We start from the raw sequence: 24691 nt of genomic DNA on the forward strand, positions 1-24691 counted from the left end.
GGTATGTCCAGGCAGTTTCTACAAGCTAGACAAGGTTAGGTTGGGCCTGTCAGCTTTAACGGAGGCAAAGGGAGGAACAGCAGGGGTGATGGCTAAAAAATGGTATTTAGAGGTTTGCTTTTGGGAATTGGCCTGTAGGCGTAAATACTGCATTAGAACAATAGTCCAGGACAACAGCAAGGGTTAATTGATTTCTAAAAGTCCATTTGTGACAGTTTCCTTCAAGGCCCACTGTCTGACACAGGGAAATAGCAAGCAGACACCCAGGCTGGGGAATTGAAGACCACACTCTTCCATAACATGAGATAAGGTGGCATTGTCACAGTGCCAACATGCAGAGCCCTTGGGATTTCCAGTTTTCTTTAAAAAAAAAAAAAAAAAATCAAGTTAGGACAGACCATTACAAGCCCAAATTAAGATGTATGCATGTGATGGGTTTGTGGAAAAGAGAAATATGCTGACAAGACAGAATGTGGGCAGTGTGACAACCACAGGAAAACCAATCAAAGATGCCCAGAGATGAAGAGTCATCAGCAGTAATCCTGGTTTTCCCCGATGGAAAAAAAAAAAGCAAAACTCTGATAAAAGCCCCCAAATCCGTAATTAAAATGAAAGGCTCCTCACTCCCCCCACATGCCCCTCTCTCCCCTACTCCCTGGACCTACTCATGCCCCTCACTCCCTCCCACAGCCCTTGCCCCCACCCACAGTCCTCTGCTAGAGGGGGCCCCCAGCTGCCAGAGCTATGGCAGGGTCCACAGCCCCCTGCCCTTGGCCAAGCAGAGCTCAGCTTCCACTCCCTGCTGCCTGTTACCTGCCTGCTGGGGGCTCAGGTGAGAGAGGGCCAGCTCCCCACTGCTGCACACACTCCAGGAGGGCAGAGAGAAATCCATTCTCCCCAGATCTGTGCACATGGTGGGCATAGGATGCCCACTGCAGGGTCAGACTCCCACTCTGCCGCCCTCCCCACCCCACCCCGGGGGCCTCCACAGCCCAGGTGCAACCTGGCATTGTAGGACACAGCGGGGTCCTGCAGGGAAGCTGCTTGCTGCTGCGAGCTCTGCACTGTTGTGGCGATGTGTCCCCTGCCCATGTGGCTGCAATGACGGGCACAACTCCGTGCTACTGCCGCACAACCCTTTGCTACTGCCCCTGTTGCTGCCACATGCACTGGAGACACCTCACCAGGGCAGCGCAGAGCTTGCAGTGGCAAACAGCTTCCCCACATGGCCCTGGTGTTCCCTGCAGTGCCGGGTCACACCTGCTAGGCTGTGGAGGCCTTGGGAGAAGGCAGCAGGGCAGGGAGCCTGAGCCTGCAGTGGACAAAATACACCCACCCCTGCCTCACGCACATATCTGGGGGCCACGGGTCTCCCATGCCCCTCCACGGCTGTGCACAGCAGTAGGAGCTGGCCCTACCCTCAGCCCCTGGAAAAGCTGCCTGTGGTTCCATCCTGCTTTCTGCTGGGGCCCTGCAGCCATGCACCGCATCCCCAGGCCCCAAGACCCATGCACTGCCCAACTGGGCAGCAGCCCCACCCCTAGCCCAAGCCCTGCCCAACTCCCTCCCTGTGGAGGCCTCAATCACACCTCCACTTACCTATGGGAGCTGCTCTCCAGGCTGCCTGGCAATCATGTGAATATTTATGCACATGGCACCCCCTGCCTGACTGCCCTCCCAGCCCCCTGCAGGCTGAAACCATGTCAGCCTGCAGAGAGTTTGCAAAACTAAAAATCCATGGGTTTCTCCATTAAAATGAGAAGTCCACATTTTTCTCTGGTTTTCCATGGGAAATGGAAAACCCAGATCCCTGGTCCTCAGAGGCAACAAAGATTTCAGAGCAAAGGGTTCCCTAGAGGGGAACCTGAGGCCACCATGGACAGAAGGCATACCACCAGCCCATCTCATCCACCCCACAAGAGGCAGGCCTTTGACTTCTAGACTGCTGACATTCAAAAGAAAACCTTAGGTGTAGCTCGCATACTGCCCAGGTGTACCTTGACTCTGGGACAGCTCTAGGACTGGTAGCTATAGAACTGTTTGCATTATTCTTATCTGCTATCACTGAGTGTTAATAAAATGGAAAGGTCATGGTTGGTCTGAGGGTTTTGGGTCCAGCTGGAATAAGGCATCTGGGTCATAAATCCAGTACTAATGGGGTAGGAGGGAGGGGTACTACAGACCTGGTTAGAACCCCCCCATCCCCCACCCCCCAAAAAAAATTTAAATTAAAAAAAAACAAACACTTTTAGCCTCGTTTCCATGAGCAGGAAGGAGTCTGACTCCATTCTTAAAATTACTGCAACTCAACTATTCTCTTTTCCAAAAATGAGCCATCCAGGGGACAGACGTATATTAATCCAGATAGAAAGCTCACTGGCACTTTCTTCTTCGAGGCTGAGCAAGACTCAACACTTGCTGCCTATGCACAAAAAACAAATCAAGTTACTGGTGGATGAAAACTTCCCTCCTGCAAAGACCCATAGTTACCCCAAGAAGTAGGAAGAGGGAAAGAAAAATAGCACCAAACCCCTCTCTGGGACATAAGAGGGAGGAACAGCAATTGGAGCAAGAAGAACATTTGTGCTGGCAACTAGAAATAATTAAACAGGGAACAGTTAAAGTATAGTTTGGTATGTAGTATAATGTAGAAGGAAGAGAGAAACAAACAGAAAACCTTGGAAATGATAAGGAGAAAAGCAAATCTATCCCGGTGTGATTTCAGGTGGCGGTTGAGTTACACCCAACTTGAATTTGGCTGCATGAATGTTTTACTGCTGAATATCCAAGTACATAATAATTGGTGAGTTCAGAGAGAGTCCAAGAGCTGCAAGGAGTAAGTGAATCTGTTGAGTCCGATTTGGAGCTCCCAGCATGAGCCATTTCCAATGCCAGCAGTTAAAAGTGGACAGAAACAGTTCTCCTGTCCTATCGCACTTCTGAGATTTCAGAACTTTTCTCTTAGGCATCTAGAAGGGATAACAGGAATCAAAAGTCATGGAAGGAGTTGTATCTCTTATTAGACAAATTAGATATTTGCAGAGAAATTATTTTATTTATTTGCAAGCTTCCTGGTACACTCCAACTTCATCAGGCATAGGAGGGCACAGAGATTGTAAAAGTTCTCCTAGGTAGAAATGAAAATTCCTATTTCACAGGAAAGCTGAAGGTGTTATAAAGTCTCCTGTTTGGAACAGTTCATTTTGTCCTGCTTAGGCACAGAGAAAGATTGAAAAAATATTTTTACCTCGAAGATGCCTGGTGGCAAGCAAGATGTAGAAGTATATTTCCTTTGGGTTATGAAGTTTCATATTTTCTAGAAGGGATAAAAACCTTTACCAGATATATTCCTTCTCCTAAGAGAATAACCCAGTGGCCAGGACATGTATCTGGAAGACCCAAGGTCAAGTTTCCGCTTTGCCAAAGACTCATCAGGAATCTGACCTTGGGTCCTAATGCCCCAAATGATCATCAGGCTCCTGGCTATTCTGGAACAGGTGTCCTTTCTGCCGCAGGCTTTCCAAACAACTGTGGGAGCAATGCCTTGACTGGAGTCTCTCATATCTCAGAGGAGAGTCCTACCCACACCTCTGTTTCTCATTTACCAAATTAATGTTCAAATTATTTAAGCAACGTGAAAGCAGTTCGCTTTCTCTCCACCCGATTTAGACCAGAAATTCCCTCTACAGCTAAGAAACCCTATGCAAATTAAAGAAGGTTTAATTGAAACTGGTACCTTCCCACAAAAAGTTTTGATTTCAGCCAGCAGGCATTTTCTGACATCGTGTCTAACTGGCTCTCAACTGGCTCTATCAAGAGAAGGGAAGCAGAACAGCCAGCAAATGAAAAGCCACATGAAAAAACAAGTTTTCACCCCAAAAGAAGCAGTGGCAATTTTGTGATTGTGCTTTGGACAACAAACCAGCACTCCTCTTTGAAGTTCTTGATGCTTTACTAACTTTGAGTCTGGCATTTTTTGATTCAGTAAGTCAGCACACTTTCTCTTTAACTGTTCCGGACAAACTGTTCAGCTAGAAACAGAGAGTGATATAAAATAGGGCAGCTGTAAAGAACACTTGATACTTTTTGGTAGGAGTAAATGTATTAACTTTAGTGCCCTGGATAAACACAACTTTACCCAGCCAAGTTCTTTATGGCTTGCTAGAAATGATTCTGCAATAGTGCTGGATGCCGTTAAACCAGTGACTGCTGCATCTCATTCAAGAAGGGGCTTCATTTCAGTAGCAGAACGAGTAAAAATGAAGAGATTGAAAAAGCTAGCCCTAGTTCATTTCTGTAAAACGCTTGGAGTCGTATCATAAGAGCTACAGAAATGCACCGTACAATATTACTTTGTCTTAGTATTATTTAGTCTTTGCAGCATTTCAAATGACCGCAAGAGGGCACCAACCACATGTTTTTTCTCCTTCCCGCTACAGCCCGTTCTGTTAGACCCCGGTAACTTTATCTAAGCTCGTAGTTGGTCAACAAATAACTTCTAACAGAGATATGAAGACAAGAGAAGGGGGTCTCACTTCAGTGATAATGTCTGTGCATATCAATTTTGTGTGCTCTTCTCCATTACACTCACACAATACGTGGCACTATAACTGTTGATGGATTCCCTGTTATCCAGAATTGGTAAGTGATTGTGGATTGATTAAAGTACACTGTCATGGACACTGCATGGCAAAGACACTACCATTTTTTTTTTTTTTAATTAACTGAATTAAGCCAGAGAGGCTGGTAAAACAACTCACTCAAGCTTTGTGATTCTAACATCCACAGTATCTAAAGCTGTTTCTATTTTACATACAATAGTGACAGGATAAAAAAAAAAACAACAGGTACAGGTAGGAAGTTTTCAACTGAGGCTTGCCCTTGGTCACTGGTAGTTTCCATTAGACGTACAATAGGATCCTAAGTCTGAACGCGGCCCTCGGTGGTACAGGAATATCAGGTATTCTTAAGGCAAGGGGTTTTGTTTCATTTTCTTTTATATGATTTTTTTTTTATTGGGCCAGCTGTATAGTTGGGAGGGATTTTAGACAAGCTTCAGGGCACTCTGACTGCACCGTGTGGGTGGCTAGGTAACTTTTCTGCATCAACTGGCATGCTTTAAAATCAACTGAAAGCTTTACATTTTCAGAAGCTCTCTGAAAAACCCACCCCAGTATGAATATGATACAGTAACTGCATTCAGGACTGCTCACTGGCACATGTGCAGAGTCCTTTCCACATGCAGGGCAAGGTCACTAGCCCAAGAAATTAGTTTTTACTGATAAGCTGCCTTTTATTTTTAGTTATTTTGTTCTAACTAACAGAGGTTTCGGGGGGCTTAGGGTTTTGTTTGGGGTTTTTTCTTTGGGGGGGGGCATTGTTTTTACTGACATGCATTTGTACTTTCAGTAAAAAAAAAAGACTCTCGGCTTAGCAGACCTGTGCAACTGCAGCAGTGTTTTACACCCTTCTACCCCAACCACAGGGGTCCCCTACTCACCCCATATCCTGACACCCCTGACTATACCCCACACCATGCTGCCTTACACAGCCCACTCGCAGGCCTGACCCATGTCAGCCCCACTTCCTCTGTTCCAGCATGGATCCTGCCTCCCCCACTCCTGGGCTTTCAGCTCTCCCCAGCTGCCTCCCTGCCCTCTACCTTCAAAGCAAGCAGCTGTTAAGAGACAGAGGACAAGCTTATGGACCCAGGGGCTGCACAATGCTAAAAGAGGAGGAATACAGCAGTCATTGGTAAGCAAAGCCCTGACCAGACTTCATGCAGTGCGTGCAGGGTGCCATGCCTGCACTTATACAGAAGGTGGCCGTGCTGTGCTCTGTCCGTCTTTCAACACTGCTCCAGCTTTTTCCCTAGAAGAGTTTAAAGTAACAGCGGTGCCACATTTTTACAAAGGGCAATTTTTTTTTAGGGTGTTTTACAGACTGGTATTTTTAGGGTGGATTTTACAGCGTGTCCATAAGTTTACAGACAGCTGGCAACCCTAAGGCAGGGACAAGTAACTCAATTCTGGTTGGAGAAATGAGGAAGGCTTGGGGGGGGAAGTAACCCTCACCTGTACATTAACGGTGTACAGAAATGGAGCCTACACCCAGGCCTGACCCACATTGGCACCACTTCCCCTGGAAGCCCCCCCGACTATATCATTCACTTACAGAGTGTCCAAAGCACCAACGTGACACCAATGTGGATGGGGGAAGAGGAATCCACAGACTAATCTGGTGCAAGCTTCCTCCTGAGGTCCCACAGAAGCAGACAGTGCTCATGGTCACATAAGATGTCAGAACCAGGGGGGCACTGAATTTAAATCTCCCACTTTCCAGGCTAACACCTGTAGCACTAAGGCACCCTTCCTCTCTGTGCCCCTTCCAACAAGACCGGCTGGACTCTATTACAGTGTTGTTTTGGCCACTGAATTATTGTACATCCAAACTAGCTGTCCTTACAAAGCGAGTGCATGATCTTAGCCTGTCTACACTGCAGCTTGCAATGTGCCGTGGACAGCCAGGTTAGCTTATGAAGTGAGCTGGCTCAGGTCGCAGAAACAGTCCAACAGCAGAGAGCTTCACATGGACTAATTCACCCTGCAAAGTAAATAAACCCCCTGAACCTCATGCTGCTATGGGTAGACTGCTTCCAGTACCCAGGCTCACTAGGGTCTCTCTACCCTACGCTTCATTATTCAGCATAGACAAACCTTCGGGGACCGACATTCACTCCGTCTAAAACTCCCTAGGACAGCTGTGTCCTACTCAGACTTTGAGCTGCCAGATCTCAGTGGCTGGGGTCAGGACCTCTTGGCAGAAAGGCCTTTGTCTCTGGAGTTTCCTATTATCAGAGAGAAAGACATGCCCAGGATCTTTCACTTTTAAAAGGGTACTTGAAATACCCATCTTTTCTCTAATAAAAGCAGCCGCAAACTAGCTCAGGGAAATTTCTCACAAAGACACCCCATTTGAGTGCACAACGTCACTACAGACACCCACCAGAACAAGCATTTAAGACACTTTATGGGATCATCATATAGATATTATGGTGAACGAATCAGAAATCAGCAGTGACATACTAAGATTCTTGTGCAGCCGTGTGCACACACAATACGAGTTTCATTGCATCATCTGCTAGCTCATGCATACTCGTTTCTAATCACCCTCTGAAGCACCTTCTTGCTGTAGGGGCTACATACACAGTCTCCGACACATATGTCAGCAGCCAGCCAAAATGCTTTTATTTGCTGAATTGTCATTAAAATTGGTTCATATAATACTGGGTTAAGTTGAGCAATATATTCAAATCCAACTCAAGACATCACAACCTGAAACAAACACATTCCTCTAACAATGACAGTCATTTCCACAGAACCACCCTGGCTTGTCCCGGCATGTGTGGATTCCTAGTTAACCTAGGGAATTGCTGTCCTACCAAAAATGCACTCTGTTCTGTTTAAAAACCAAAGATCTACCTTACATCTAAACCTTCAGGATGCAAGGAACTGGATGGAGAAGGGTGCATATACCTGGAAAGAAGTTTATCCCCTGGCTAGGAGAGAAAAATATTTTTTTTGTGTAAAAAAAGAAAAAGCCCAATGATCAGAAGATACCTCAATTATAAAAAAGCACGTTAGGAGTGAGCACATAAAACCATCCTATAAATCACTAAATATCCTGCTAGTCCCACATGCCTTTTCAGACGCCAGTGCTATTCCAACCCCTCCATGTTCTCTCTGTGTATGTAGCCCTAGTTCACCAGTTCTAAGCAAAGAAACTTCTCAGGCATTTTACAATGGACAGAAAGATATAATTAATGCTACTAACTGTGTAAGTGTAAAAGCAATGACAAAGACCCCTACCTGCTGTCAAAGTACTGATTTCTCAGATCGGGCAGAGATGCTTGGGCACCTGCCTGCCATATTTTCAGTCATGTTCATACCCATCAGTTAACTCGCTTTCACAGCATCTGCCCAGCTTTGCTTTCACCAAGTCAAGAATTGAATGTCACAGGCCCTCTGGGGTACAAGTGCCTACGCAGCTCTTCGCATGGGACACAAACCCATGGGAGACAAACCCAGCTCTTCGCATTGGAGCAGGCAAGTTCAGAGCTCTTTATTAAGTCTCTCCATGCCACACACACACGAGAGACTCTCCTCCAAGCAATGCAGTAGGACAGAGTTGCTAAACCCTTGGCCTGTGGGCCAGATCCAGCCCCTGGTGCCAGGTCATCCCACCCAATGGGTTCCCCACAGGACTGTAAAGAGCCCTACTGGCTGTGGCCTTGCACACTGCACAACACTCGCATGGCTGTACATGGGGTTGGGCAGGGGTGGCACAGGGCCCAATCCAACCACATGAGGCACCCCAAGTTCCCCAAGCCCAATCCTGCTGGATGAGACTGGACAGAGGCAATGCAGAGCTCCAGGGCTCAGTCTGGCATGTAGGGTCCAATTCAGCCCACAAACCAGCCTTGCACCACTCATCTGGCCCACGGGACCAAAAGGTTGAATGCCACTGCAATAAAGAAAATGTATTTTATTCTGTTGACAATCAGAAAGCTGCTCAATAGAGCAGTTCTCTTATTGTCCTGAGGTTTGGCTGTTTAATTCAAGGGCCCATTTAAGCGATTAGTACTTGTTAAAACCATTCCTCTTGGGATCTTCCCACAAATCAGCAACCATATTAAGACCCTCCTCAGAAATGTGTTCATACAGAGCCTCCTAAAGAGACACTAAAGGCAATTAAAGAAAAATTGCATAAGCCTTTTCTTTTTTACTGTTGTACATCAGCAGACCTAGGAGGACTCCTAGGAATATCAGAGGGTCTAGACTAGTCTTTCTCATCCCATCCCTAGGAAACAGATCCCAGGAAAAAGCACTCCAACAATACATCATGTCCACTCACAGCCAGAAAGGGTCTGGTCTCATGTCTAAAATGAAAATGTAATAAAATCTCATTGGTTTCTCAGGTAGCTTGAAACAATATTCTCTTGAATAAAACCCGTATTCCTCCTTATAGAAAAGGACGACATGCTGGTGGCACTTAGAAATACCCCTACGTATTCAGGGCTTTGTCTTTAATACATTTTTGTAATGATTCGGTCCTGCCCCCCCGCCACAAACTGTTTTCCTTCCATATTTCCTAGACTTTATTAAACAAAGTCTTCCTTCTGTAAATGCCTTATCTGCAAGTTGGAAAACAATGACTTGTGTTTCTTCATTTCACAACATCCTCTGGTCAACAAGAATTGTTTAAAACTAAAACAACTGGGGCTTTGAGCAGGATGGAAGAAGATCATACATTCAACGAGGATGACGGAGGAAATGTTTTACTTGTTAACATCATAAAACTATGCAGAAACTATGCACAAAGTCAAAGCACGAGTGTGTATCTGCCCATCCCTGCTTTGTGTACTTAGGGTGGATAACAAGCAATTTAACACTCCAGCTCGCAGCCTTGGAGACCAGGATATATCATACGAAATAATAAATCTATGGACTTAAACTGGTGCAAAACCAAAGTAGGCAAACAAAGAGAAACTGGCCTGTAGTCTTAAAAAAGAGCAGCAGAGAAAAATCAACAGCACATCACATAAAAGGCATGGCTCACCACAGCGATCCCGGACAACCAGATTACGGCCTTCTTTCAGATGTATAGTCAGTAGGTAAGCAAAGGGATTAGGAAGGTTACTCAAATAATCGCTTCCTTCCTCAAGCGACTGTAAAAGGAAAAAGAAAAAAAAGCCATCGGTTTCACTTCCATAAAGTACCAATATAAACAGACACTTTCTCGTGCTGCAGACACTTGCAATTCACAGGCCTCATTTCCTGCTCTTGTGCTGTGGCAACCCTAATTATGCAGTTTTTGGTGGGCAAAGAAGAAAAATTACCTCCTCTCACGTAAGAGGAACTGATTTTCTTTGCTTCAGTAAGAACCATAACAGATGTAATAGCATCACCAGCAGAGAAAAGGTATAATAAAGGTTGGGTCACGAAACAAGAATGACCTGTTACAGTGAAGAATACATTGTGCAGTGGTTGCTTCTAGTAAGCTGTCCAAGTCTGTATCAATCTGATTTTATTAAATCTATTAAAAGTCTTCATTTCCAAGTAGCCTTCAATGAATCGCGTTTCTCTGGACTTCCTGTTTTGCAGTTGTGAAGTGTATAGCATAATGCAAACCTAATCACAGTTAAAACTCTAGATGCTATCAGCACTCAGGTGATCTTCATCTTCTCAGCTGAAACATCCACTGATATCACTGTTGAAGATAATGGAGCGTGAAGAACCAGTATGCTAAATGTGACAATTCCAGACCTGAATTCAAAGTTTACAAATGTACTTGACACCTCTGAAGAAGTGTCAAAATTACCCTTGTCTCTTTTATACAGTCCCTGCGCTTTATAAGCCAGACTGTTTTAGAACTGTTGAAGGTCATACAGCCCAGAAAATATGTTTTATGTCTCTCTTCATCATTAAGTGCTTAAGACCATAAAATAATTCAATGCAATGACTATTTCGCGTTCAAGTTATTGTCCCGTTTGCCTTCCATTCATTTTCTCAGACCCTTAAAAGTAACTGAACACTTAATTTATTGCTTTCCATCAATCACCAATGTGACATTTTCGCTTTGTCCAAGTTATTAAACAGTTTGGTCAGGGCTGGATTAACCCTTTAGTGGGCCACAGGCAAACAAATTCATTTGGCTGCAGGCCGGTTGAGATCTCCCACCCCAGCCTGGCCCTGCCGCATGCAGGGAGTAGGGTTAGGAGCCAACGCTAGGAAGCAGCCATGGTGGTGGCAAGGCCAGGGGAGGGGAGGGAAAGAGAAGGGAAGTAGATGGGGCCATTCATGCCACCACCATGGGAAGAAGGACCAGGTCAACCTGCAGCTCAGGGCCCTACGCATGTGCTTAGTTTGCCTATGTGTAAATCCAGCCCTGATTTGGTACAGCTGTATTTTTTTTCCTGGGTGATTAACTTTGAAGGCTCTTTAATCTAGCATTCTTCAGTATATCAAAACTGTGGTGGGATGCAAAATCTGCATATTATCATTAAAATGTGTTTTCTAGAATGTTTTTGTCCCTTTGACGTGCTTTGGTCTTGCATCACTTCCATCCCAAAGATCTGGGCTGTAGCATTTCCTACGTCTATAAAGGGCCAAGAACTTGAATTTAAATTTAATTTAAGGAGATTCTCTGAGAGAACTGAAAAAAGTCAGAGCATGTTAAATGGACACTTACAGTTTGCTCATCAAAAAGTTGAGAGGCTGTTGAAGATTCCAGGTCTGTGAATTCACATGTGTCCTGTAACATTTTAAAGAAAAAAAATAAAACAATGAGAAATTAATATGATAGCCTCATCCATCAATGTCCTCAGGTGCTTGCCATTATATGAAATAAAAGTTTACCAGATCTAGATCTATATTCGGGGGGGGGGAGGGGGGGGGACGGACAGAAACAAGAGAGATCCATATATACATACACACACACACACATATATATATATATACACATATACACACACACACACACACACACCTGCTATATTTTGGTAATATATACAATATATGCTCCATGACATGTGTAATATTATACATATATATTAACACATCCTTAAAACTAAATAGTTTTGCATCTTTCCTAGAAGTTCCAGCAACTGGTCAGGAAATCAAAAATATCAAAACAGACACACAAGCTGCTTAAGTTTAGAGGGAAAATAAGTTTGCCTAATTACCGCTTCTCAGGAAGTGTCCACAAAATAAATTTCCTTCTATTGAAATGAGAGTTGGAAAACCCAGCCAACTTCAAATTTGAGACTCTTTATATGGAATTTTCACACAGGCAAAAAAATCTCAGGAGAAAATTATGTAACCATATCTGTCTACCTAAACATACAAAGTGTCTCTTTGCATGGGAGCAGCTAAATTACTCTAGTAGTTCTCAATCTCTTTAAACTTAAGCTCCCTCTCTTTAAGCTCAAGGCAGCCCTTGGAAAATGGCAGCTCTTAGTTTTCACTTGCTTTTTGACCACAGAAGAATTATAAAGTAATTTCATACTATTGCAAAGAATGCAGAAAGTCCACGACAGGTCAAAACGTTGCCGAACGAATTCCTGTTGGAAATCTCTGAGTTTATTTTGTGAATCATATTTGCTCACCTAACAGAGCCAATGCTGGATGGCATCCGGACTGCGTAGCTAACATGGCGTGGCTGCAGCAAGCGCCCCGATTGAGAATCACTGCTCTAGGTTTTCTAACAACTCCTAAGAGTGCTGGCAGCCCCTCCACAGCTCCCAGGATCAACACCCCCCCCCCCCATTCCTCTCAACCATTGTCTTATAAAGCCCTGTGTACCTACAAAATCTGAACCACTTTAGCTATCTGGTGTATCTATTGTTATACTTAAAAGTGTTACTAATACTCCAGCATGGACACAGTTCTGCTTTACCAGAATATCTTGCCTCCTAGAGACAAGAATAAATGATGTCAGTTTCAGTCACTTTTGCACAGATGTAACTATGTTCGCCCAAGAAGTTGATCTGTTCCACTGAATTTTTAGGAGTGGTTACGCTCCAGTAAAAAAAAAAATCAGCTGTTAAGTTTCAAACTCGGCAGATACTGTGCAAAACTTCTCAAGGGCAGAAGAGGAGAATGCAGATTGTTGCCAAGTTAAAAACAGACTGAAAAATCCTGTGTCAAGAGAAGAGAAAAGCGGGGGAAAAGGCAGGGGGGAAATCACTGCATTTGTGCATTCACCATTTTCTATAATAATGGAACAGCCTGGACCTTCTGCTCACATAAGAAAAGAGACAAGATAGGAGAAAGCCCAGGGCACCAAAACCCTCCATTCTGTCTTCTATGGACACTGACCCATGGACAAGCTCTCTGGAAGGATAAAAGAGGACCTGCAGGCCAGAATACCCCTGGCCACTGGTACCTTCCTCTGCTCAGACTTCTGCACGGCAGAGGAAGAGAGATTGGGAAGAGGGTGCCTTCACGGCCTGATTCCCCAGTTAGGCACTATGGCCTTGATGTGGGTGGGTACAGTTTACATTTACAAATATAATCCCTCTTTTTCGTTTTTACGCCTCAAAAATACACTTAAAGAATATAATAGAACAAACACTTTTAGCTCTGCTTTTGTGGCATTCAAAATTTGCAACCGAATGGTTAACAGAATGGTTTTCTCTGTAAGTTTTGTTGCCCTTTTTAAAGTAAAGTTATACTTTAAAAACGTAAATGAAGCAAAATAAAGGACTGCATTATAGTAGTATTCCCACCAGTGCTAACTGTAATAACTCCAGTTCTTTCAGTGGAGTTACTGTGAATGGACATTAGTATAAAATATGGCAGGGTTTAGCATAAAATATGGCAGGGTTTAGCATCTAAGAATTAGGCAGTACCCATGTCAAGAGTTTTGCTGTGTTCTCGTATACAAGGAGAACGACAGGGGAAATTGATGCTGAATTTATTTTATTTTTTTATGCAAGTATAAGAGGTCAAATTCTGCAAACCTTATCAGGTCAAAGTTCCTCCTGATCCATAGGAATTTTCCCTGAGATGGATTTGGCTTGCTATATCTATTCATTTTGCACATGAAGTCTGTGTTTAGATGCTCTTAATTCTCTGTACCATGGACGTGGGCCTTATGATTCTCCTCCAGTTTAAGCATCAAAACTTCATTGACTGCGCTTTAGCTATGCTATGATAGACTTCCAGGGGCCTTTGTGAAATCTGTATTTCTCAGAATAATAGCAATGTATGTTGCACAGAAATCAAATGAAATCTATTTTCTTTATCTAAAAAATTCTATAGAAATGTGTTCTAACAGTTGGCATAGAATGGAAAATATGCAATATGCAAAAAAAGGTAGAAATAATCATTGGAAGGCAGTTGGTTTAACATAAAAAGTAGGAAAGCAGCAGAGTTTCCTTCCTTACCCCACCCTCTTCTCCACTATTCTTTGATTCTGCTTTTTATGTAGTTTAAAACAACTTATTGGGAGAGACTTCTGTGAATATGGCTGTTTGTGTCTGAAGGAAATTTCTTGGAAGCCTTTTCAGTACCCTGGATTGACGTGTTATACATGACATGGGTGACACTGTGTGTGTTAAGGTGCAGCAGGGTGACAGCTGCAGGGATGGTGGCCCCTGCTGCAGCCATGAAACCTGCCAGCTGTCAAGCAGATTGGTGCGGGGGGGAGGGGGCCTGCACTTCTGGCTGCTGACAGGCAAAATTCGTGACATGGGTGCTTGTGCAACTGTGTCCGTCCTGAGGCACTTGATTGTCTGTATTGATTATTTCCTCTCATTAGTTTGTGGTTTTGTAGGTGTTAATCATTGCTTGTTAACTTGACAGGCTTTGTGGCCTGAGCAGGGGCTACCATCCCCGTAGTTTTCAGCCCACTGTGCCTTAACACACACAGGGTCATCCATGTCACGAGTTTTGCCTGTCAACAGCTGGAGGTGCAGTTCCTTCCAAATCTTCTTGAAACTTGGCATGCTTCACGCTCTCAGCAGAGGCTACCACCCTTGCAAGTTTCATCCAAATCAGACAAAAAACAACTAAGTTACAGATATTTCATTGATTCCCCATTATACCCTATGGCCAGATCTCCGAGGCAACTCCGAAGCTTTTCCGAAACACTTCAGGAGCTCCAAACTGCTTCAAAAGCCTGACGAAGCCAGCGCTTTGATCCAGAGATGCTACTTCGGGCACCGAAGCGTCCAAAGCTTCTCCAGATCCAAAGCACAGTCTGAAGCCTTGCACAGCCCTAGGAAATAGCTCATGCAACTAAATAATTAATAATGAATAACACTACATCATCCGTGTTCTCTTCCAGCAACAAATCAGTTTTGAAAACCCTCGGGGGGAGGGGAACAGCTTTATGAGGTCTTTGGTTAACACTGTTTTTAATGTGTGTGTGTGTGTGTGTAAAAAATCAGAATGATTGCTATTTATACACACACACGTGTATCTATCCGATATGTTGAGATTATAATCTGCAAGTACAGACAGTTTCAAACCAGAATGAGGCAAAATTCTGAAGGTGAGAATTATTCAGAGAGAGTATTTATTTGCCATTGTATTTTATAGACTGCTTCTTTTCTTTTGAAATATTCCCAGATACTTGAGGATTTATTTTAAAAAAGGAGGCAAAAAATCATATTTGGGAGAGAAAGAGACAGAAAGTTTAAAAACTAGTCATACCAAAGTTCTTTGGTAGCTGAATCTTTTATGGCCGTTATTGAGGACAGTGGTGTTGGAATAATAATTCAAAGCAACAGCAAATGTCAACCTTAGTGTGAAACCACAATCACACACATAGGGAGAACAATGGAAGCATCACACAATACTTGTTGACCAAAGACAAAACAGGAAACGACACATAGTAGGACAGCTCTGAGGGGGGGAAAAAAACAAACAGACAAAACCCTACATACGTATTTAAAAAACCCAACTTCCTTCTGGCCCCCACCCCAACCCCACAACAACGTGCCAAGGAAAATGAAGCTGAGGTTACAGAAGAAGGGAGAAAGCTTTTGTCATGTTTTCTAAGCTGGTCTTATGTTGTTTGTGTTAGGGAAGACAACAGCCATTGTGGTGTACCTCTGGCACTGCAGCGTTCTGGCAGAACAGACAGAAAACGTTGAGAGCGTTGAGTAAATTACTCATCTGCATGCACACACACACACTGGAGTCTTGGTTGAAATTAAATATGGAAAACAAGTCTAAGAAAACCTCCTTGTTCTATTTGCAAATGTTTTGCTTTGAGAGTTGTCCATACTGCGTTTTGAGCTTGTAGGCAGATTACAAAAGCGGTTAGACATTCACAACATTAAACAAGATTAATGATAATGGTAAATATTAAAACAGCCTTAAAAATGCACAGGGGACAATATTGGAAGGGTCTGAACCCTCAGTCCAACCTTAATTTAGTAGAGGTTGGAAGGAAGCTTTTCTCGGAAACAAAGAATCCTGTTCTGGCCTACTGCAGTACCTGTTTGCATGTTCCTTTTAAAGTACCTGGTACTGACCACTGTCCTAACTGGATAGACCACTGCCGTGATGCCCATTGACAAGTTCTCCGTTTTTAAAGACTTGTCTACAGCACTGAGAGAACACCAGCGGAACAATCAAAAGTATAAATGATGTTAGGCTGATGATACAAATTCCTAGACAATATGCGCTTACACTGGGTTCACTTCAGTTATACCGACTGAACTCAAGTCATCTCAACTCTAAAAGCACAAATTATAAAGCAGTGAGTTTACATTGCTTCTTAAGTATGTCAGGCCTAGCTAGTGATAATGGAATAAAGGGACAAAAAGCAGGGAGCTCATGAACCAGACGAGCGGTTTGGGCTTGCAGGACTACATGTTTGTTCCAGAAGGAAGAGAGAAATAACTAACAACGTAATCATTCAAAATACTGGAGGAGTTCAGACCTCTCAGATGTATTTCAGACTGAAAGCAAGAGGTAACATATGCCGCTTCATTGTGATGGGAAATTCCCCAACTACAAGAAACAGGTTTTCTTTGTTTCTTTGAAATTTAGAGACATTATATGTCCAAGGGAACATTTTTGTCTCTTAGGTTGGAAAACACAAAGGCTCATGACAGCAGACTGGGAAATGAAATATGGAACGGCCTCCCTGCAGAATACCAGCTATGCAGACGTCTCCCACATACAGATGGGTGCCAGACTACATACTAAACTAAGGAGCAAACGGTTAAGTAGATATTTAGGAACCAAACTCTCATTTATTTCAATGGAGTTGGAGCTAGATCTGATGGCACATTTCAGGGTTCCTATATATTCTTAACCTTAGGACAGGAGACATTTTAATTTCATTGTTCCTGGGTAATGTCTGCCTTGAGAAAATACAGGCTTCCCAGCCTCTATGTGATGCCTTTGTCCTAACTTGCCTCTAAAACGGGTTCAAATTTGGATTCAGCTGTAGGAGCGCAGGTTTTTTAAGAGCGATCCCCTCATGGGCAAAGCTAAAAAAATTTGCATAAACAAATTTTAGACATTTCAGAACGTGTTTTCATTTTGTATTCAAATACAACAAAACCGTCAGAACATTTGTTTACAAATGAATTAACAGCAGATTTCCCCATCAAAGCCACTCTTGTCCATTTTGAAACCAGAGGGAGGGAGGAAACAAGGGAGGGAGAGCTGGACTAGTTTGGAGCACTGAAGACCCAGACGGGTCCCTGCTTTGCTCGCTTCAGACCAAAGATCACTGAATAAGGGAGAGCAGGTACTTGAACCTGGGCCTTCAATCTGCCTCCAAGAGGAAAAAGAACATAAGAGAATCTGTTTCAATCTCTCCTGCAGACTAAACAAGCAAAAACCCTTCCCCAATGAAAATTTCTTTCAAAACACCGTATTCTCCAACCTTTTTCATCTTCGGTATATGAGCAAATTAAATATCAATCGACGAGATCTACTTGCACCCTCATGTCTATATTATCATGCCCCCATAAAATTCTGCTCCATTTCCTCTCTTTAATCAGGATTAGCAGGTAGTGCTGCAATTCAGACCTAAGATGCACTGAAAAGATCACATGGCCCCTTCCAACATTATCCCTAACCACAAATAGATGCTTCTCTCTTTTTCATGAGCACTGAAAAGGGAGAGTCACAGGCCTTTTTGTTTGTGCACACAACCAGCTGAATCATCTTGTAATGAAAACTTGAAGGATACCTCTGAGCAGAATGAAACAACTTCACTGTACTCCATTAAATCATCATTTCAATTAGCTCCAATTTCAGAGACAGTTTGACCCACTTACCCTTCCCCTCTCACCCCCATTATTCAATTTGAGTTTTGGTAGATGGAAGGGAATAGCTGTGTTTTCTCTAAGATGATAGCAAAGAAAATATTATAGGGTGTTTCAAAGGACACCGTATTTTGGAGCTCAGCAGCTTGCAAATTGTTTTGAATCAAGGGATTGTACTTTCAAGAGTCATCAAAAAGTCGCCTGTGACAAGTCCCCTACTCTTGCCAAATCAAGAAAACGGTACCTTGGCTCTGATCTGACTTTTCCACACATTCTCAGTGTCAGCAGAAAACGTAGTCAAAGATAAAAAAAATAACTTAGGTCAGTAAAATGAGTTTCTTATGCATCTTGTGAATAAGCCCTTCTCCATCCCATCCACAGCCTAGTCGGCTAGGCAGCTGCCTGCAGTCTAACAAGGTTATTTATCTCAGATAATCCAAAAGCCCCTTACCTCAGTCACCTCTTCTGTTAGATCATCACTCAGCTCTGCTGTCTGTAGCAATTCAAAGAGGTCATCGTTGGATTTCTGCTTAGCCTCTGATCCTGAGCCACAAATGACTTGAGTTTCTGTTTCAGTAATGCTGACCTCAGTGTGGATTGCCTCCTGCTGCTTCCACTGACAGTCCTCTCCTGTCTGCTTCAAACTGGTGCTTCTGCTGTTGAGAGATGTGACCCTGGTGGAAAGATGGCCAGGGATGTAGGGGGACGACCCGTGGGAATCTGAACACATATGTCCTTCTACGAAAGACTCGATATCCAGCATGTCGGGCGCAGAAATACTAATGTGTCGGTCCAGCGAAGGCCTCTTCCTTCTCTCCACCATTTTGGGAGAGCTTCTTTTGGATTTCTTTCCACTGAAATTTTGTAACAAGGGCTTTGTTTTCTGCTTCAGGGATTCCCAGATGGACTGTTTATCCAAATCCATAGCTGCAATGGGGATGTTGCCAGCACTTCTGTTTTCAAAAGATTTCTGTGATTCATGGGATGGCTAAAACAAATGGAGGAAGAATAGAAGTCAAGCCTTGAAAACGAATGCGTATTGAGAACTACAGTTCATGTCTCAGCTAGCCACTTCCAATGGACTTTCTAAACATTGCATTAGTAACCATTTTCTATAAAATCGCATAGATAGGGAGGATTTTCCAGGGAAGGAAAGTACTTAACTCCATGATGTGACAAAATTGTTCGGAAATGGACCAAACACTATTAAGAGGTGCAAGGGGTAGATGATTTGTTTCCTTCTCTGTCAAAAATGGCGAATTATTCTATTTAGCATCCACTAAACGAACACTATAAACAAAGAGACTTGGCTCATGGAAAGCTGGCATGGGGGGGAACAGGGGGAGACAGGAATTGCAATTTTAGTATCATACCTGGTGTGTCTCCTTTCCAAACTATCTAAAACTTTCATCATTTCCTTAGCTGGCTCAGCATACCACGAGTAAAGCACCACACAAGGACTGTTCCTCATCAGGTAGGTTACATTAATCACATTACCCAGAGCCTCCACCTAAAATATTCTAGAAACACTGACTCTGAACCATACACAGTTAACTACTTTCCATATACTTGCTACCGTCAGTGAAAGCCCCACATCAGAGTTATTTTTTGGAGGAGCCCGCTTTGACAGTTTTAGCCATCAAGAGTTATAAAGCCGGGGTACCTGTACACACAGAACATGAGTTTTCAAGATATGACCTAAATGAGAGTAGGATATCTACTTCTGTCTCCAATCACATACCCTCTGAAGGCCTAATCCTGCTACCCATCCCATGGGCATCAAAGAGACTATTCACTTGAATACCAATTCATGGGAGCATAGGTTGGTAAAAACAAGCCCACTGAGAAGAAGGAAATTCAAATAGGTATCAAATACCTGTGAGGTTGACAGTTAGTTCTGCCATGAGATATTTTTGCAGATAAAAGGCCACATACTTAATGGACCCAACATAGTAAATGCTAGGGTTTTTAAACAAAGCAAGCTGAATACTTACCACATCTATAACCTAATAACCAACATGCCACCATCCTACCTTGTAAACTCTGTTCTTTCCAGCTGAATCTTAAGTTCTGTCTGAAATTCGGTAACTTTTCTCATTGTAGCTTATGTAGATAACCCTAAAATGGTTTAAATTATCCAGCTAAAGTACTGCTGGGAGTTTAGCAACAACACAGATCTCAATCAAGCTTGGCACTTGAATGGGTTTTGCAAGAGAGTGCTATGGCTATATTACTAGCAGTGTCTGGGCTGGCTAGTTTCAAGCTAGTACAAGAATATCAAATGAGCCCGAATCAGAAAAATACATATAGTGTAGATAAGCTTGATCCAGAGCTGCCTGAAGTTAATGAGAATCTTAATGCGTTTTGGATGAGGCATTTATCGAATCACTTTTCCTCTTGCCTTGCATTGTCCAACATGTCAGTGACATGAGCTTCAATCACACACAAGGTTTTCAAGAGACTGGACTGGTCAGGAATGATTTAGGAGTAGCATCACTGCATTTATGCAGAGGGTTTGAGCAAAAGACCCTTGAGGTCCCTTCCAACCTGACCAAACTGTGATTCCAACCCACAAGACTTTTTGAACATACTTCCACACCACCTCTCACTCACATAGGTCTCTTTTTATTTGATCAAGACTCATTTCTGCTATGGAACCTCTATGCCATCTGCCAATGACTATATCGAAAGGCTAAGGGACAGCTGAGGCACACTATTGTGTGTTTTTTGCAGATTAAAAAAAAAACCCCTACAAAAATGGTGCTTGCATAAACAAAAATCCATACCAGATTACTTTCTAACCTATGCTACAGCTCATGTAGAAATTCTGGGTGTGGTGAAAAAACTTCCTTTAGTAAGGTTCTTTAACTTTTTACAATGCAGGATTTCACACTAGATGATCTGGCCTTAGGATTTCTATGAACTGATAGAAGAAGGCATATCTTTATATTCTAAGAATTTCTTTCTTCCTGCATGTAGCTCTTCAAGCAGAGACTGTTTTTTTCCACAGGCAGACGCTGTTTTTCTCCAAGTTGTGCTTAGCACAACTGGGCCATGATCCCACATGTGGCCTCTTGGCACTAAGTAATGATTACTAGTAAGAAGCCAAGTCACTTAATTCAAGTCTGATTGTTTGGAATTAAACACACAGCTTGGGCTCTTACCCAAATGATTCAACTCTGGAAAACAAAACCAATCCTATAAACACTTCCTGGACGGACTTTAAAACCAGCTAGAAAAGCTCCATCAACTCCAGACGTTTGGTTTGTGAGCAAAGAGATCAAGAAAATGGCGTAGATGCTTTGAAACACTGCTTATGTAAGTCTGTTATAGCACCTGATCCACAGCTTGTTGAAGTCTATTGGAAAGTCTCTGTTGGCTCCAATAGGTTTTGGATTAGATCCCTAAGTGGACAAGTCAGTACCAGTATCTAGTCTCTCAGCATTTCCCTTGCAGTGCAGATCTTTTAGGAGGATCTACTTTCATTACATAAATTATTTTTAAAGTAATCAAGCAGGAACACGGTTTCCTCTAAGGGTGGTCCATCATGGAAACAAAGAACCCAAGCCAGCATTAAACCATCACTACTCCATGGGCATGTCTACATGAGATGCTACTGCACAGAAGCTCATTGCTACTGTAGAGCAAGTAGTGCTAGCTGACACCAACTGTGATGCAAAGCTACTGGGCAGTACTAACAAGCTACCGCACATTAGCTTGTTGCTATTGTGCAGTGCCATCTAAAAAAACTGAGCGGGGATGCCACGGCGCAGTAATGCCAGTTACTGAGCAGTCATTTAGTACTTGCTAATCCTTATGTAAGTACTAAATGACTGTGCAGTAACAACTGTGCAGCCCACCACTCATATAGACACAGCCACTGTGTTGGAAAAATGTATCCACAGCATCCTAAGAAAATAATGTGTCCAAATATATTGAATATTGTAAGGTCCCCGGGTATAAGGGGAGCTTAATAAATTGCGAAGAAAATTATTGGGTATTTCTTGGGGGGGGAAAAGGTTGTTTGCCACATACATCAGAGAGGGTAGAACTCAATTAAATACTTTTACATATTTATGTTTTTGCTTCTATTTTCCTCCCTGCCCACATCAACATTTTCCAAACTTTAAAAAAAAAATGATACTAATCAGAAAGCAAATAATAAGAATCCCTTCTGTTCGTGCTTTCTAATCGAATGCCATGATAGGACAGCGGAGGTTTCAGGGGAGGAGGGGAAAAGCTACCTTGTAGCTTTGGAACATCTTTGGGTAGAACTGTTGCCTTTGGGATTAAACATGCAGACAGACATTCTCAAGGGAGCAAAAGAGGGAAAAAATTAAAATGAATTCACCTGTGGTAGCTGCATCTTAAGAAGCCGATTTAAAAAGACAGCACTGTTGACAGAAGTATCTTCATAAAAGTACAGAAGGAGCTGGTTGCAAAGAACAGTGAAACCACCACCATAATTCTGCAAAGAGAATACAGCCATGTCATCCTGCAGTCTTTAAGAAAAAAGAGCTGATCAAACTATCAGGCTGAAATCTTTACAGTTTTGAATATATACAAAAAAGTGTTTCTTAGTATATATACGCAAGTACTAAAAAATTACAGAAATACTGAGGGAATCAGTCGTGGTCTCTTTAACTTGTAAAAAGTATATGTGCAGGGTTTACTAGAAAATGCTTGTTAAATATTCAACTTAATCATAAAAGGCCAATACCCAAACACATGGTAGAACAGTTGCCCAATCTTTGGGCTCCAAGATAAATACAAGACATTTAAACTCAAAAGAGAAAACAATTCACCTGCAAAGCAGGCTGCTCGTATGCTTCCTAAACTGGAACAGGTTTAAAGCACTTTCACAACCAATTCTTTCCTTGATTACTTTAACATGTTTGTGGCCAGCTCTGCAGCGATTCAACACCATACAAATAGCAAGGGCTTGCCGATACACACAATGTTATGCTGCTTAAATTATAACAGTGTATACTGAAAACTGTATAACCCTCCCCCACCCTCCGCTGCCCCCCAGAAATTAGCACATCTTATATATGTACATATATGTACTTGTTACATAATTATATACTATGGAAACAATAATAAGGTACACCAGTACAAAGTACTTTTTATGCTACCATAACTTGCTGTATCCACAGGTTGTGCCAGTGTAAGTATTTCATTGAAAATAAATTCCTACTCCTAACTCAAAAAGTTACATTCAGGTACAACACCCACATGCAGCCATGGCCCAGATCAATTTGGCCTCACTATGCCCCTGTCAGGTAGGAATAAGTGTGTGTGCAGAGCTGAGAAACTGAAGTACACAGAGACTGTAGGCCAAAACTTCCAAGTTGCTAAGTACCCACACATCTAACTGGACTCAAGCACTTCAGGGAAGGGAGAAAAAGAAAACAGCATGCCCTCAATTACTTGCACAAGGATGCAGAGAAGAAGTCCATGGCACAATCAGAGTCCATATTCAAGCCCGAGCGCTGTGTTCAAACAGAGGCCCTCATACTCCGCTGCTTTCTGTTGACAGTTGCCGTTTAGAAACCTCTCTCCCCCTTTTCAAAGCATTATATAACCATAATTTACCAGGCTAAATATACCATATCATAAAATACCACCGCTGAGTTGAGTTTCACAATTTGTCTCCTTCTAGTGTTGTCTGCTTCTGCTAGCCTTATACACATGCACTTAATCCTAACAGAACCAGATGTTAACATCAATAGGACCAGCTCATAACATCTGCTTCCCAAGGCCTTTCAAAGAACAGGGTTTTCTATTCCCTTCTTGTTATGCTCCTCCCCTGCCTTCCTAACTAGTCACCATAGCCCCTTGTTGGCTTGTTATTGTTTTGTTACCCAAGAGGCATTACCCAAGAGGCATTTCTTGGCATGGTTCCTGTGATAAAGAACAGAACCCAGGAGGCAGCATTTGTACAATACAAAACCCCAGATTAAAAGCCCTTGGGTCATAAGCCCTTATCCTTACTTAGAGGCATCATACCCATTTATGACAGTATGGATGGAGCACCATCCTTCCTACCCTATAAAGAGCGAGATGATACAACCACAATAAAAACAGAGGTACTACAAAAAAAAGCGGGGGTGGGAGTTGGGGGGGGGGGGACTGCACTCCTCCCATATCTGACATGCTGATCTAGACACCACTGTGTCTGGGGAGGGTTTCCTCATGTCAGAATACTCCAAGGAATACTAAACATGCATTTGCACACATAGACACACACCTACATAAACCTGCATGCACACACATACACCATATTTATAAAGCAAATAATAGTCTCGTATTAGAGGCCACCATTAACTTAGGGAAACTAAGTTTGGGTATCAAATTCACTAATTCACATAACCGACGATGATGGTAACTGCCCATAGTTTCTCATCTGTTTCTCGCAACAACAATAAAAATATCTAAAATCACCAGAATGGCCAGAGATCTTCAGCCTAGATGATGTGGGTCACAGCAGTCAGGGAACAGGAATAAAGGAGATTAAGTCAGCACCATCACACTACAAGTCTCTGTACCGGTCATTAACAACCTTCCGGCATAAATATGTACATTTATCTTAATTACCGACTACTGTAAGCCACAGCAAATTCAAAACTAAACCGCACTGGATTTATCCCACCTTTACTTCCTCCAATTTGTTTTCCCCTTTACTTTTACTCATACTGTTTATCTGATAAACCTTATCATCACCACTATCACCACTTTTAAACAAGACAGCAACAACCTCTCCTTTGCTCACAAGTTCAGTCTTACCCTTGGAATGGCTGTTGTCCTTTGTGTATGTCTGTCTCACCACAGGTCCAAAATGTTTGAATGTTTGCTGTCTTGAGGCAAATTTCAGCTGTTTGTACTAACAGCACC

The 24691-nt window shown here is 42.8% G+C and overlaps 1 protein-coding gene across 3 annotated transcripts in view; it reads right to left on the bottom strand.

Moving 5' to 3' along the window:
- MCTP2 (multiple C2 and transmembrane domain containing 2) overlaps positions 1 to 24691 on the bottom strand; it is a 172715-nt gene that overhangs the window by 118542 nt on the left and 29482 nt on the right. For all 3 annotated transcript variants that reach the window (XM_090028968.1, XM_090028966.1, XM_090028969.1), the window contains exons 2-5: positions 22149 to 22265; positions 18249 to 18785; positions 11251 to 11313; positions 9619 to 9727 (exon numbers count right to left, since the gene is read on the bottom strand). In XM_090028968.1, the coding sequence (XP_089885094.1) occupies positions 9619 to 9727; positions 11251 to 11313; positions 18249 to 18785; positions 22149 to 22163 (724 nt within the window). In that variant the 5' untranslated portion in view covers positions 22164 to 22265. The remainder of the gene's footprint in view (positions 1 to 9618; positions 9728 to 11250; positions 11314 to 18248; positions 18786 to 22148; positions 22266 to 24691) is intronic.

Source organism: Crocodylus siamensis, chromosome 15, assembly GCF_052110815.1.
Source record: "Crocodylus siamensis isolate JL-2025a chromosome 15, ASM5211081v1, whole genome shotgun sequence".
NCBI lineage: Eukaryota > Metazoa > Chordata > Crocodylia > Crocodylidae > Crocodylus > Crocodylus siamensis.